Below are 12494 nucleotides of genomic sequence, written 5' to 3' on the forward strand. Positions count from 1 at the left end.
TTCCTTATGATATTCTGTATCTGAATATGTCTTCCCAGTTTATACTAACCTTGAAAAATTTTCTTTTTCCCATTTCAAGTTCCACCCAATCTGACTGTTCCACAGGAAAAATCACCTTTGGTCACCAGAGAAGGAGACACAATAGAACTTCAGTGTCAAGTAACTGGGAAACCAAAACCAATCATCCTTTGGTCAAGAGCAGATAAAGAAGTTGCAATGCCTGATGGGACAATGCAAATGGAGAGTTACGATGGAACCCTCAGGATTGTGAATGTGTCAAGGGAAATGTCAGGGATGTACAGATGCCAGACCAGCCAATACAATGGATTCAACGTGAAGCCAAGAGAAGCCTTGGTGCAGCTCATTGTTCAGTGTGAGTAAATTCCCTTTCCCTCGGTTTCTGTGTGGGGATAAAGGAGATGGTGGCACTTCTGTATGAGCAGAAGACATGATTCTTAGCATTCAATCCGTGTGAAATATTTCTGCACAGCGGCTGTCCAACTCAAATGACAGTTGCCATTTTTCTGGTTATTATTTAGCCATTAGAAAACAGGTATTTTTCATGTACGCGTTATGATTATGATGGTGTTTGAGGCTGGAGATTCAATAGCTGTAGTGGTTAAAAGCCGTCTGGGTAAAGATGGAAGTAATTGCTAATTCAGGTTACAGACCTCTCTAGTTTTCATTTTTTATGTCTTCTTTAAATAATTGCATGCCCTGCGGACCAAATCATCCATCTATTTAAGGAATCCCTTTGCTTAAATGTGCATATCTGATCATTGAAATGCTACTTTTCCATGTATGAAGTTGTTGCAGTAAATTGCATAATTATCTAGTAATAGAATCATGAGGATCTTATGTGATAAATTTCTGCTTATACTATCTAACAGATAAGTGATTAATTATGAGGTAAATAAGATCATTCTTGAGCTGCTTCTATTGAAACTATGGCTGTATCTCTTGCAAAAAAAACCTTTAGACACTATGGGATTAATATTTACTCTTAAAAGTAATTATATCAATAAATTTAAGAATTGATTAAAAACTCAGCAATATTACTGGTACTGCTTACATTGAGAAAACGGTAAAAATTAGCACACTATTGTAAAATTTGGTCTTATAATAGCAGATGATGAGAAGCATTGTACTGTTGTTTCTATGGTGACAGTAATGTGATTCAAAAAGATACCAATAGGAATCATTAAAATTCAGCTCTTCTGATGTAAGTATAAAAGTACACAGCGCCATGATAGAGCAGGATGCTGGCTATACGCATTCCACTCTGAGCCCGATGTTCCCACCCTTTCAACTCTGGAAGCTAACACCAGCACCCTTTCCAGGTCCCCTCAGGGATGTCACTGTGTCTCTCAAGAGTCTTTTTACATATATTACTACTTCTACTGAAGACTCTGCTTATGTGTCTGAGAATTTTCCAAGTACAAGTAGCTGGTAACTTTTTAAATGTTCCTGCAAGAATCAGTTTGTGTTCGAGGAACATCATGCCTGCCTGTGGACACATACTCCATGTCTGCATAAGACTTGCTCCTCCAAAACTAAAAGTGAAAATATTCTAATAATATTTTTTAAAATAACAAACAGAGATTTTATTATGAAAATTATAGTTTTGCCTAATTTTATAACAATAATAGTATAATATTAATGATATAATTATAAGATGCTATTCTACCATTCAAACACATACATTTACATGGATATACATGCAGGGTTCACTGCATCCTTTACAACAAATTCATTTATTCTATATAACTAAATTTTATTTATTTTTATGTGTGAGGGTGTTATGTACATGTGTGTGCATATCTATACACAAGTAGACAAACACGTGTGAGCTTCTATGGAGGCCAGAGGTTGACATTAGCTGTCTTCTTCAGTCAGTTTCCACTTACACAGGTTCGCTCACTGAACATAGTCCCTAACTAGCTAGAGTGGCTGACTATGAGTAAGCCTGTTTTTAACAACCTGGCACTTGGGTCACAGATGCACATTGAACTTTTACATGAGTGCTTAGGGCCCAGTCTTCAGTAAGCACTTCATTTATGGAACCATGTCCTTAGCCCACAAACTGTTTCCTGCATTGGGCATCCAAAGCATAATACATTTATATCGTGGCTAATCAGTGAAATTTAAATCTATGTGACTACCAATTAACAAGTGTATAAATATATAATCAAATATAATTATAGATACACATACTTCCTGGTTCTGGTATCTTTTTGAAGTTAAAGTGTCAGGAGTATCTGAGGATTTGTTGATTAGGGTTTCACTATGTCCACGGTGAACTCAGAGAGATCGACCTGCTTCTGCCTGTCAAGTTCTAAGATTAAAGGTTTGAAATTCAATACCTGGATTTTTAATTTAATTTCTTCAATACATTTTAAAGTATCATACCTAGCTATAGTCATAAATATCATATTTCATTCATACTATTCTTAGTCATCCTTGTCCTGTCTTCTCTCCCTATTTACTGGTCCCTGTCCTTCCTACATATGCATCTTTCTGTACTCTTGTCAATATATCCCATTATATTCTTTTAACATCTTTTTGCTCTCTTTCCATTGATCCCTTAGGATTGAAATATAAAATATAAATGAAAATAAAAATAAAAAAATAAAATAAAAGATATTAAAACCTTGAGATGATGGAATTGCCACCTTCCCTCCATTGTCTTCTGTTGGAGTTTTTTCATTTTTCATGAAGGAATATTTTTTTAACTATTAATCTTTTATTATGAATTGAGAATGTTGAAAGTATCACTCATAGTTCATAACATAGCCTATAAAAATAAGAATTTTTTTCTTTTTTTTTTACTGGTTACCTTATTTACATTTCAAATGTTATCCCCTTTCCCAGTTTCCCACCCACAAACCCCCTACCCGATTCCCCCTCCCTCCCTGCTTCTATGAAGGTGCTCCGCCAGCCACCCACCCACTCCCACCTTACCACCCTAGCATTCCCCTACGCTAGAGCATCGAGCCTTCACAAGACCAAGGGATGTTTGCAGCCAACCATCAGATTGAGCATGGGGACCCCATGGAAGATTTAGAGAAAGGACTGTAGGAGCTGAAGGGGTTTGCAACCCCATAGGAAGAACAACAGTATCACCCAACTAGACCCCCTAGATCTCCCAGAGACTAAACCTCCAACCAAAGAGGGACCCATGGCTCCAGCTGCATATGTAGCAGAGGATGGCCTTGTCTGGCATCAGTGACAGAGAAAACTCTTAAACTCAGTGACTGGAACAAGTTGTCACTAAGCCTTCCAGACCTGTTTTTGAGAACCCATTCTCAAGTCTCACGTCCCATGTTCAATATTCTGCCTGCTAGTTAAGACTTTGTCGACTTAGGCTCTGTGGTAGTGTGTTTACTTGTATAAAAAGATCGGTGGTTCCCACAGATGGTGACCCCTTTGTGGGCCGCATATAAGATATTCTCGATGTCAGATATTTACCTTACAATTCATAGCAGTAACAAAATTACAGTTACGAAGTAGCAATGAAAATATTTTTATGGTTTGGGGTCATAACATGAGTAATGTATTAAAAGGTCACAGTATTAAAAAGGTTGAGAACCACTGAGCTAGAGGAAGGTGGTCACCACAATGATATCATTGCTTGTTGTCATTTGCCCAGGCATGTCAGGAATGTTTCCATCTCTGTCAACTCAGTCGAGGATGTTTATAGAAAAGCTCACCTTCTAGCTCTACAGCTTCTGTCACACCAAATCTCTTTTAGAGTGTTGTTTCCACGGGCCCTGCTTTGGTCTCCACGACCCAATGAGTCTCTGTCTGGTTAGTCATTCTTTTCCTATCCAGAGACATTGTAAGTGAAGGGACAGCATTTTACCTTCTCACCAGAGCAATAGAAAGGTTTGAAGAGTTCTACCCTACTAGACATGTTTCTTACTTTCTAGAATAATCCAAACCATGTCTCTCAGTCTTCTGAACATGACAGTTCTAGCACTGCCTCTCTGCCCCTGCCTCCACTTGTGTTCTCTTTCCCTCTTCACACTAATTCTTCAAATCCCTTGAGTATGCCTATGTCCTGTCCCATCTGGATGGACCTGGAGCCTTGAACTCTGAGTCAAAATTAGCATTCCTCCCTTACATTATTTTGCCAAGATGTTTTATCACAGCAAGATGATGATTCGCTATGACAATTGCCTCCCACAGAACCCTGCTGTGACTCTGTCTGTACAGTTAATGTGATCAGTACAGAGATGTATGAGAACCGAACTGTTTTTATTATAAATATCAATGTCAATTGAAGTTGCTTATTTCACTAATGTTCCTTGATTCTTGTGACCTTTAGTTTCCTTTCGTAATATAAATTAACTTTATAGATATTGAAAAGGCTGCACGAGAAGCATGAATGATGAGTTATAACTTGGTTTTAAATTTACATGCAAGGGTGGTATGAAAACTCTACACTTGGTGCTGCACTGCCTCCCAAGAGAGCCTCCATTTAAAATATTTTTTTAGCTACAGAATCTTTATTTTACAAAACTATTTATTACAATATATGTGCCTCATGGCACATAGCTTGCCTTTTCTGTTTTACTTTTCCTATTTCCAGAAAAGGGGAAATGTTTGCAGTTCTCATTAGTATTTATAGTACCAAGCTATACCAAGAAATAACAAGACTTTTTATACCACATGGATATACAAATGGAGAATATGACTATCAGTATGATTATCATTGTCTTAGCTTGTGACTTATGCAGTTTTAAAGTAAAAATCCATTTTTGTACATGCAGTTTTCATCCTAGTTCTAGTTCGTACTTCTTAACTTAGTACAGCTACTATAACAAAATTATTATAATCTGCTGTCTTATATGTAACATAAATTTCTTATATTTCTGAAGGTGTGAAATCCATGATCAAGTGTAAATTTCCTCTCTGCTGCATAGAGGACACTAGCTTTTCATCTGGACTTATGTGGTATTATGGTGAAGAGCACTATTTCTCTGGCATCTGGCTTATAAGGGCACTAATATCATTCATGTGATAGGATGCTGTCCTACACCCCTCTTTCCAGCGCCTTGCAACAACCATTAAATTTTAACCTATAATTTGGGTACAGAGAAATGCATTCAGATTATAACATGGGTTTGTAATATTTAAAGACAGATACATCTCTTATGTACTTTTAACTCTCTTTCATGTCAAAGCAATGTGTGTATGCATATGCACAAACATGTGTGCTTGTGTGCACGTGCATGTGTCAGTCTCTGTGTGTCTCTGTGTCTGTGGGAGGAGTGGGGTATAATATGCAGATATTCACCAATGTTCAAAATTGAACTTGGGTCTTCACATAGCTTATAAATTTTAGCATCATAATACTTACACGTATACATAGGTACATTTATTTTATTTATTGATCAGTAATCAGGTTTTCTATTCAAGAGAAAATTTAAGAAATGTTTCTCAAACTGTGGGCCACTTCTATCTCCAAACCTCTATCTTCAAAAATATTTACATTATGATTTACAACATGAGCAAAATTACAAGTTGTTATGAAGTAGCAATAAAAATAATTTTATGGTTGGGGATCACCACAACAACTGTATTAAAGGGTCACAGCAGCAGGATGGTTGAGAACCATTGGGCTAGAAACAAATTCTGTTTTATAATGAATTTTAATATTTTCTTTGTGTTTTAAAATACTACCTGCCTGAAAGTAGGTTGAGGAGAGCTTTTTCATTTCCTAGGAAGAAATTAATACACTCAGTGTTCATTTTTCCTATTTTTAATGTTAATGGTTATTAACAAGAACTCAGCATTTATTATACAGCCTCCCTTTGTTTGGATTAAATGACTATATTAGCTCTTTCATTGTTTTCAGTAGTTATTGAAAGCATTAATCTTCTGAACCCTGATGCAATGTTAATATTTTGAAAATATTAATATTTATATTTTCTCCCAGCCTGTCTACTACCTTCTCCTTGTCACTAAGACCTTTTATTTACAAAAAGAAACATTTGAGCTTCTAAGATACTATTCACTTTAAATTCTGTATTTACAATTTGAGAAAATATCATCTCAGGTCTACATATCCTATACGTGAATATACATACCATTCTCAACTCACTTACGTATTTTCTTTACTCCTATGTATTTGAAATTATAACTTCCTTTGTATACAAATTACATTTCCAGGAAATGTTTTGAATGGATTTACTATAGTTAAACTGGCATTGGATTCCCTACCATTCACCAGTTTGGGTTTCTTCATTCTTCCGGAGACTAGAACATCATTGATAACCACGTAAGAAATAAATTAATACCTTGGAAACTATCCAAGAAAACATTAAGGGATGCTCCCTCTCTACAGGACTTCTCAGAGCAGAGCAATGACCCCATGCTTTAGATTAAACATCACCTGGAAAAGGATGAGATCATGAAGAAAATCAGTTCAGTTTTCATTTCTGCTTCACCTTTTGCTTCTGTCTCAATGTAGATGCAAGAAGAGCTTGCTTAGGGAAAATGTATCTATTAAATGGGCTCTTTAAAAGCCTGTGTATAGAAATGAAACAGGAAATACCTGGTTGTAACAGAATGATTAAAAGTACAGCTTAAGCCAGCCAAGATTTGTGTTTGATTAGTCTAATCAGCTAAGTACTTCTGACCAACATAACTGTGCAGACAGGAACTCAAACAGTGCCTACAAGTCACTTACCTATGAAAGTCCTTCAACATAAACCCTTCAGCTATGGCATGAAACTGAGTGCTTGTGAACCGAAACACTTATCATCTCTTTTTAAAGGAACGTTCTGCTACCTGCTTTTTCTGGCTCTCATTTCATTGAAATGTATCCTCTTTGTAAATAAAGGAGCATAAACATATGTAACTATAAAAATTTAGTGTCTTTGTATTCCTTCTCAATATTTACAAAATCTCTTTTTTCAAACCATAAAATCTAGGCATTACCAAATTCTTTGAGATACCTTATAAAATTAAAAATATAGTAACAATAAACCATTAAAATATATCATAGAGATGAACAACAGAATGTCACATGAACAAACCTATGCCTTCAACTATGAGCTTGTCCCAGCACTATGAAGAAGAAGGAGGAGGAAGAGGAGATAAAGAAAAGGAGGAGAACAACAAGTCAGGTTTCTCAGTGAGTGAGCAGTAAAAGAAGCAAGAGGGAGAGATAGAAGGATGGTATTGTGAAAGATGGGAAATTCTAACACTGCAGCAAATGATACTCTTACAGAGACCTCCATCTCACTACTGGTATTGGTCACTTAGAGTTTTACCTTACATGTTGTTTGGAACTTGACCTTCCTTGATAGGCAATTATTAAGCAGACTTATTTATTTTATTTTATGTGCATGAGTATGTCATGTCATGTCCTGTATAACCATGTATATCCATGTCATATGTCATGTATATCCATGCAACACATGGGTGTCTTGTACCCTTGAAATCAGAAGAAGGCAGTGGATCTCTTGTAACTGAAATAGATCTGAGCAATCATGTGGGTGCTGGCAACTGAACCCAGGTCTTCTATAAGAACAAGCATTCTTAACCACTGACCCATCTCTCTAGCCCATGTTGTAATATGAAGCACTATGGTCTGAACTTTGTTTCGTATATAGTATATTAGGTGATATTATATTGTACTCATTTTTTCTAATTGTGCTAAACATACCAAAAATCTTTTTTGCTATAACTACTTTCTCCCTCATACAATTATTTTAACTTAATTTATCATCAGATTGTCTCACAGGAACATAAGAGATAAAGTTCAGATTACTACCAGGCCTTCGAATTCCCCATCTTCTAAGAAAACCTTAAAAATATAGGGCGTCAGACATGGTGGCAACACAGCTTTAATTTCAGTACTTAAATTACCAGGACAAGCTAATCCCTGTGAGTTCAAGACCAAAATTGTCTACATACACAGTTCCAGACCTGTCAGAACCACATAGTAAGATCCTGTCCCAAAACAACCAAAAAAGGAATTTTTTCCATGATTTGGGGAAGAATTCTTCTGGACTCCGATGAGTAGAGGTAAGGGCTACTGCAAATCTGGTAGACGTTTGTAGTACTTTCCTGACAGGATTTTCCTGTCAGGTTGTAATTATTTGCTGGAAGAGGAAGTCCTAGACTGCTAATTGTAATGTTTGGAGACCTCCCTAAAAGTTAAATTCTGAGAGTTAATCCTTCTGCATGCCATGACAACAAAACAAATCTCCATTTATGTTCAAATATTTCTTAATTGATACAAGAATGCTGGACCAAGAGTCACTGTCCCGCTAGTGGTGCATACACAAGGAGACAAAAGAACTGCAGAAATGAAATTGTGGTGCATTGTTCTCCCACAGACAATGTATGCTTAGAATCATTGCATAGACCATTTCCAGAGCTCTTGATGAGACCTGCCAGCTGCAAGATTTACTTTACTAAGTTCAAAGCTATGTGATATCATATATCAGCAACCTCCTTACCCATAAGCAACTTGATACAGAAATGATGTCAGGATCAGGGCTGACACACCTTGCTTGTCATGTTATGAGGCCATCAGTGCTAGAATCTTACAGAAGGGAGTTGCAACGAGCAGGAACATAGTTGAGCTTTCGCTCACATCAACTTTTGTATTTCATCTATAGCTTTATCTGCTAAGGATCCACAGCAGTTTCTGCACTGCACAGTGTTGTTTGTTTCTTTAAAAATGTGGTCATCTTTTCATTTACTGCACAGACAAGTATGCTTCTGAGATGTTCCTTTTTCAATACACTTTTAGAATAGAAATTCTAAATTTTCCATTCTGTGAAATGCTGTGTCTGTATTCTCTCTTGTAGGTCTTTTGGCTCCATATTTGTGTTCAGATGGGGAAAAAATCTGTATTTCACACTGTTCCATCAATGCACTCTTGTTCTCCTTATGAATTCCTTTATTCTGGTGAATGAGTACTTTCTTGAAGCTTTCAACATTTTAGTAAACAAAGCAAAAGTTCTTTAAATTGAGACATCATCACTTAAGCTGAGCATATGTTGTGAAATTTAAATAAGTTCCTCCTTGATTCAAAGCTTTTAAGACTTGCTTTGAATGGGAAAATCGCTTTCTGTTTGATTCTCAACTATTTTCAAAGTGAAAGTTGTCAAAAACTTTTCTTGAAACTGAGTAGTGGACTTTTTTCATATTTTATATTATCTTAGGCTTTCTTGAAAAAAAATAAATAATATTGAAACCGTTTTTGTTTTTATTAGGTTGTGTGTGTGTGTGTGTGTGTGTGTGTGTGTGTGTGTGTGTAGCTTAGGGGCCAAGTTGTGAGTGTTGGTTTTCTTATCATGGGGTTTCAGAGACTGCATGCATGTGATCAGACTTGGTAGCAAAGACCTTTGCCTACTGAGCCATCTGACACTTGAGTAGTGTGTTTAAAATACAGAGATAATTATACAAAATTAATACAAAGAATGTTAAAAAGAATAGAGAGCTGTACATTCATTTAAAATGTGAAGACTTTTTTTTATCATTCTTTGCTTTTGCATGATCTCCATGCATGTAGTTTGAGCAACTTGGTATCTACCATTATCAACAACTTTCCTGAAGGTTTCATGTCTGAGCATATGAGCTCACCTACACTATGGAGTTTCCTCGTGTGTCGTGTGAGGTGGTTGATGGAAAATTTTATAGTTTAGTTAAAGATATGAATAATTTCAGTAGTTGATATTGTTCCTTCATATGCTCACATGAATCCCTAAGGTACAAGTGTATCACCTAATCAACTCCATATGTACATAAATGAGGATGCATATGTTATAATACCACAAATGTGACTATGTATGCAATATATCTAGTCTCCTAACCATCCATCTCTTTGCCTCCGTGTAAGTTTTAGTTCCATTTAAAGGACATGTTTGTTGAAGGAACACTTGTTCTGACTAATTCAATCATTCTCCGTTGTCCTTTATGACAGCAAAGTATATACTGACTCTATTTTAATCCCATAGTCATGTTGAGTTGCTATTTATTCCTCCTGTCTCCATATCACATTTTGTGCCTACTGTCTCCTGTTCCATACTTGGCAATGTAAAGGTTTATCAGTCCTGTGCAGATCTTCCCCAAAATGTGTATGTGAGATATTCAGCTGGCTTCTGCAAAATGTCAAGTAAGTTTCCTGATAAATTCTAAGATCTGATATAACTAAAATAAAACTCATAGTAAGTCCCCTAAATTATCTTCTTCTCTTCTAGGAACTCATGTTGCAGCTACCAGGGTTCCTCTCATCTATAACCAGGCTACACTCATCATTCGATTTTCCTTACCCCAAATATGCATGGGAAACTCAGATAACAAATTCTGGAATTAGAGACTTTATTCAATACATACTTTTCTACATTCCCCATTATTTCCTTAAAATATATTTTCATGTTTGAAATTATTACAAAAAAAAATACAAACTAACGAAACAAACAAACAATTCTTGTGTGAATTAAATATGGTGATGCTTGGAAAGTATTTAGTTCAATAAATGGCAAGAAGTCAGTATATTAATTATTTTATATTCTAAAATCTTTCTCTGAATCTATTCTTTTTATTGGTTATTTTATTTATTTACATTTCAAATGTTATCCTTCTTTCCAGTTTCTCCTCCACAAGCCCCCTATTCTTGATTCTTGATTATAATTTTCAGTTTCAGCATGAAAAGTTTATCCCATGCACAAAATTCCTACTATTTTCCCCATCTCTGATATTCTCTTTTCTTCCATACAACTACTGCCAAGTATGTATGGGGGCAAAGAATGTCAATTGCAAGTGGTAGAACTTTGTTAAACTGTTTCAGGGAAGTAGTTCCCTTTGCATTTAATCCTAAGTCCACCAACATATGATTGGTTTGGCTTGGGTAGACACATATATGACATAGAGTTAGAAATGCAAGCACTATTTGCTCTAATATTTCTACATTATTATTACCCAGGTCTTTTGTTATTATTATTTATTTTTATTATTTATTATTATTATTATTATTATTATTATTATTATTATTATTATTATTATTATTACCCAGGTCTTTTTAACTGACTGATAATGCCTTTTATCCTTTGTGGAATTTATCGTTCATGTTGCAATGGAAGTGAGAAGCCCATTCGCTTCTAACCTTGTGTGCTTTGGCCCCTTATCTCTGTCGTAAATATAATTGAAGCCACATCTATGGACCTCACTCTTTACCCACATTAAGGCACCACTCAAATGCCAAGTCTTCCATGGCACAGTCTGACTTCTTCAGCTGTATAGTCACATTTTTTTTCACCTGTAGTTTTGTTGATAAAAGCAAGGAACCACACACAGTGTTTTTTGGCTCACACTGAAAGGGGCTGTAGGCAAATCAGAATACAAGAATGCAGAAATGTAGCTATATGGGGTAGAATCTAAATCTTGCAAAGGATTCTAAATGTTTGTGGTACTCATCATATTTATTCAAGCTTCCATCACTCTTGCTCTTCTTCCCCCCATTCTCCACCCTGCCTTGCCTTCCCTCTCTCTCTCACCAAGAGACTGTTTCCTATGTCAACAAAGGGTGAAGAAAAATAATCTTCAGATAATCTTAAATTTTAAGCTACTACCAAAACAACTGTCTGACTTATATCCAATGTGTCAATAACGTGTGTGTGTTATACATACATGTGTAATTATTTCAAGAAGCTCTATGATATTGCATGCTTTAAAAAGAGAACTAAATTTATAGATTTGCAATAGATTTTTAGTATAAAAATAATTCAGATATGTTATAATGATGGAAAAGAATACAAATCTACTTGAAAATTTAACAGCACAATTACATGCACTTGTCTTTGCTAAATGCAGCATCCAGAGAAAATGAAGTACATGACTGAAAAAAAATCAGAATGAGTGACAAGATTTAAGTGCCTGAAGATCAGTTTTTAATTTATAAGTTCATTTTACCATAATCTTTCCTATTGTTTGCTTTCTGATTAATTCCCGCTTAGACTAAGGATGGTTACTGAGTAGAATCCTAAGTCTGTGAACTCATCCAAATGTCATTCACAAAGAATCCTGCAATTTTCCAATTACTTGTTTTTAAAGAATATGAATCTGTGATATTTATAAATATAACTGTGGAGGTTCATTTTTGATGTAACCAAACATCCACATAAATAAAAAGAGAGAAATATACTGTAGTGCTTTGAAATCAGCTTAATTGACATCATTTTGGCTCCACATCTGTCCCTATGAAGATATTTTCTGTGCTTATCTGAAGAAAATAAATTTCACAAAGGAATATAGAGATACTGCTGTCTGCAAATTAGTGTGCCTTTCTGAAATGCCATTTTATGACAAACTTCATTTAAATTTATATTTCCTTTTTCCTTGGCAATAATTTATTTTGAAATGTTTGTAACATTTTTTTCCTAAAAGAATCCTGTTAAATAAAAGAAAAAGTTCTGCTTTCCAGTCTTTTAAAGGAATGATACAAATTATTTGTTTGGATAAAACCATTAGTT

At 35.4% G+C, this 12494-nt stretch overlaps 1 protein-coding gene across 2 annotated transcripts in view; it reads left to right on the forward strand.

Moving 5' to 3' along the window:
• Window positions 1-12494, forward strand: part of Mdga2 (MAM domain containing glycosylphosphatidylinositol anchor 2) — a 730093-nt gene that overhangs the window by 570180 nt on the left and 147419 nt on the right. For both annotated transcript variants that reach the window (XM_034514333.2, XM_076941824.1), the window contains one exon: window positions 80-373. In XM_034514333.2, the coding sequence (XP_034370224.1) occupies window positions 80-373 (294 nt within the window). The remainder of the gene's footprint in view (window positions 1-79; window positions 374-12494) is intronic.

This window comes from Arvicanthis niloticus, chromosome 11, assembly GCF_011762505.2.
Source record: "Arvicanthis niloticus isolate mArvNil1 chromosome 11, mArvNil1.pat.X, whole genome shotgun sequence".
In the NCBI taxonomy this organism is placed as follows: Eukaryota; Metazoa; Chordata; class Mammalia; order Rodentia; family Muridae; genus Arvicanthis; species Arvicanthis niloticus.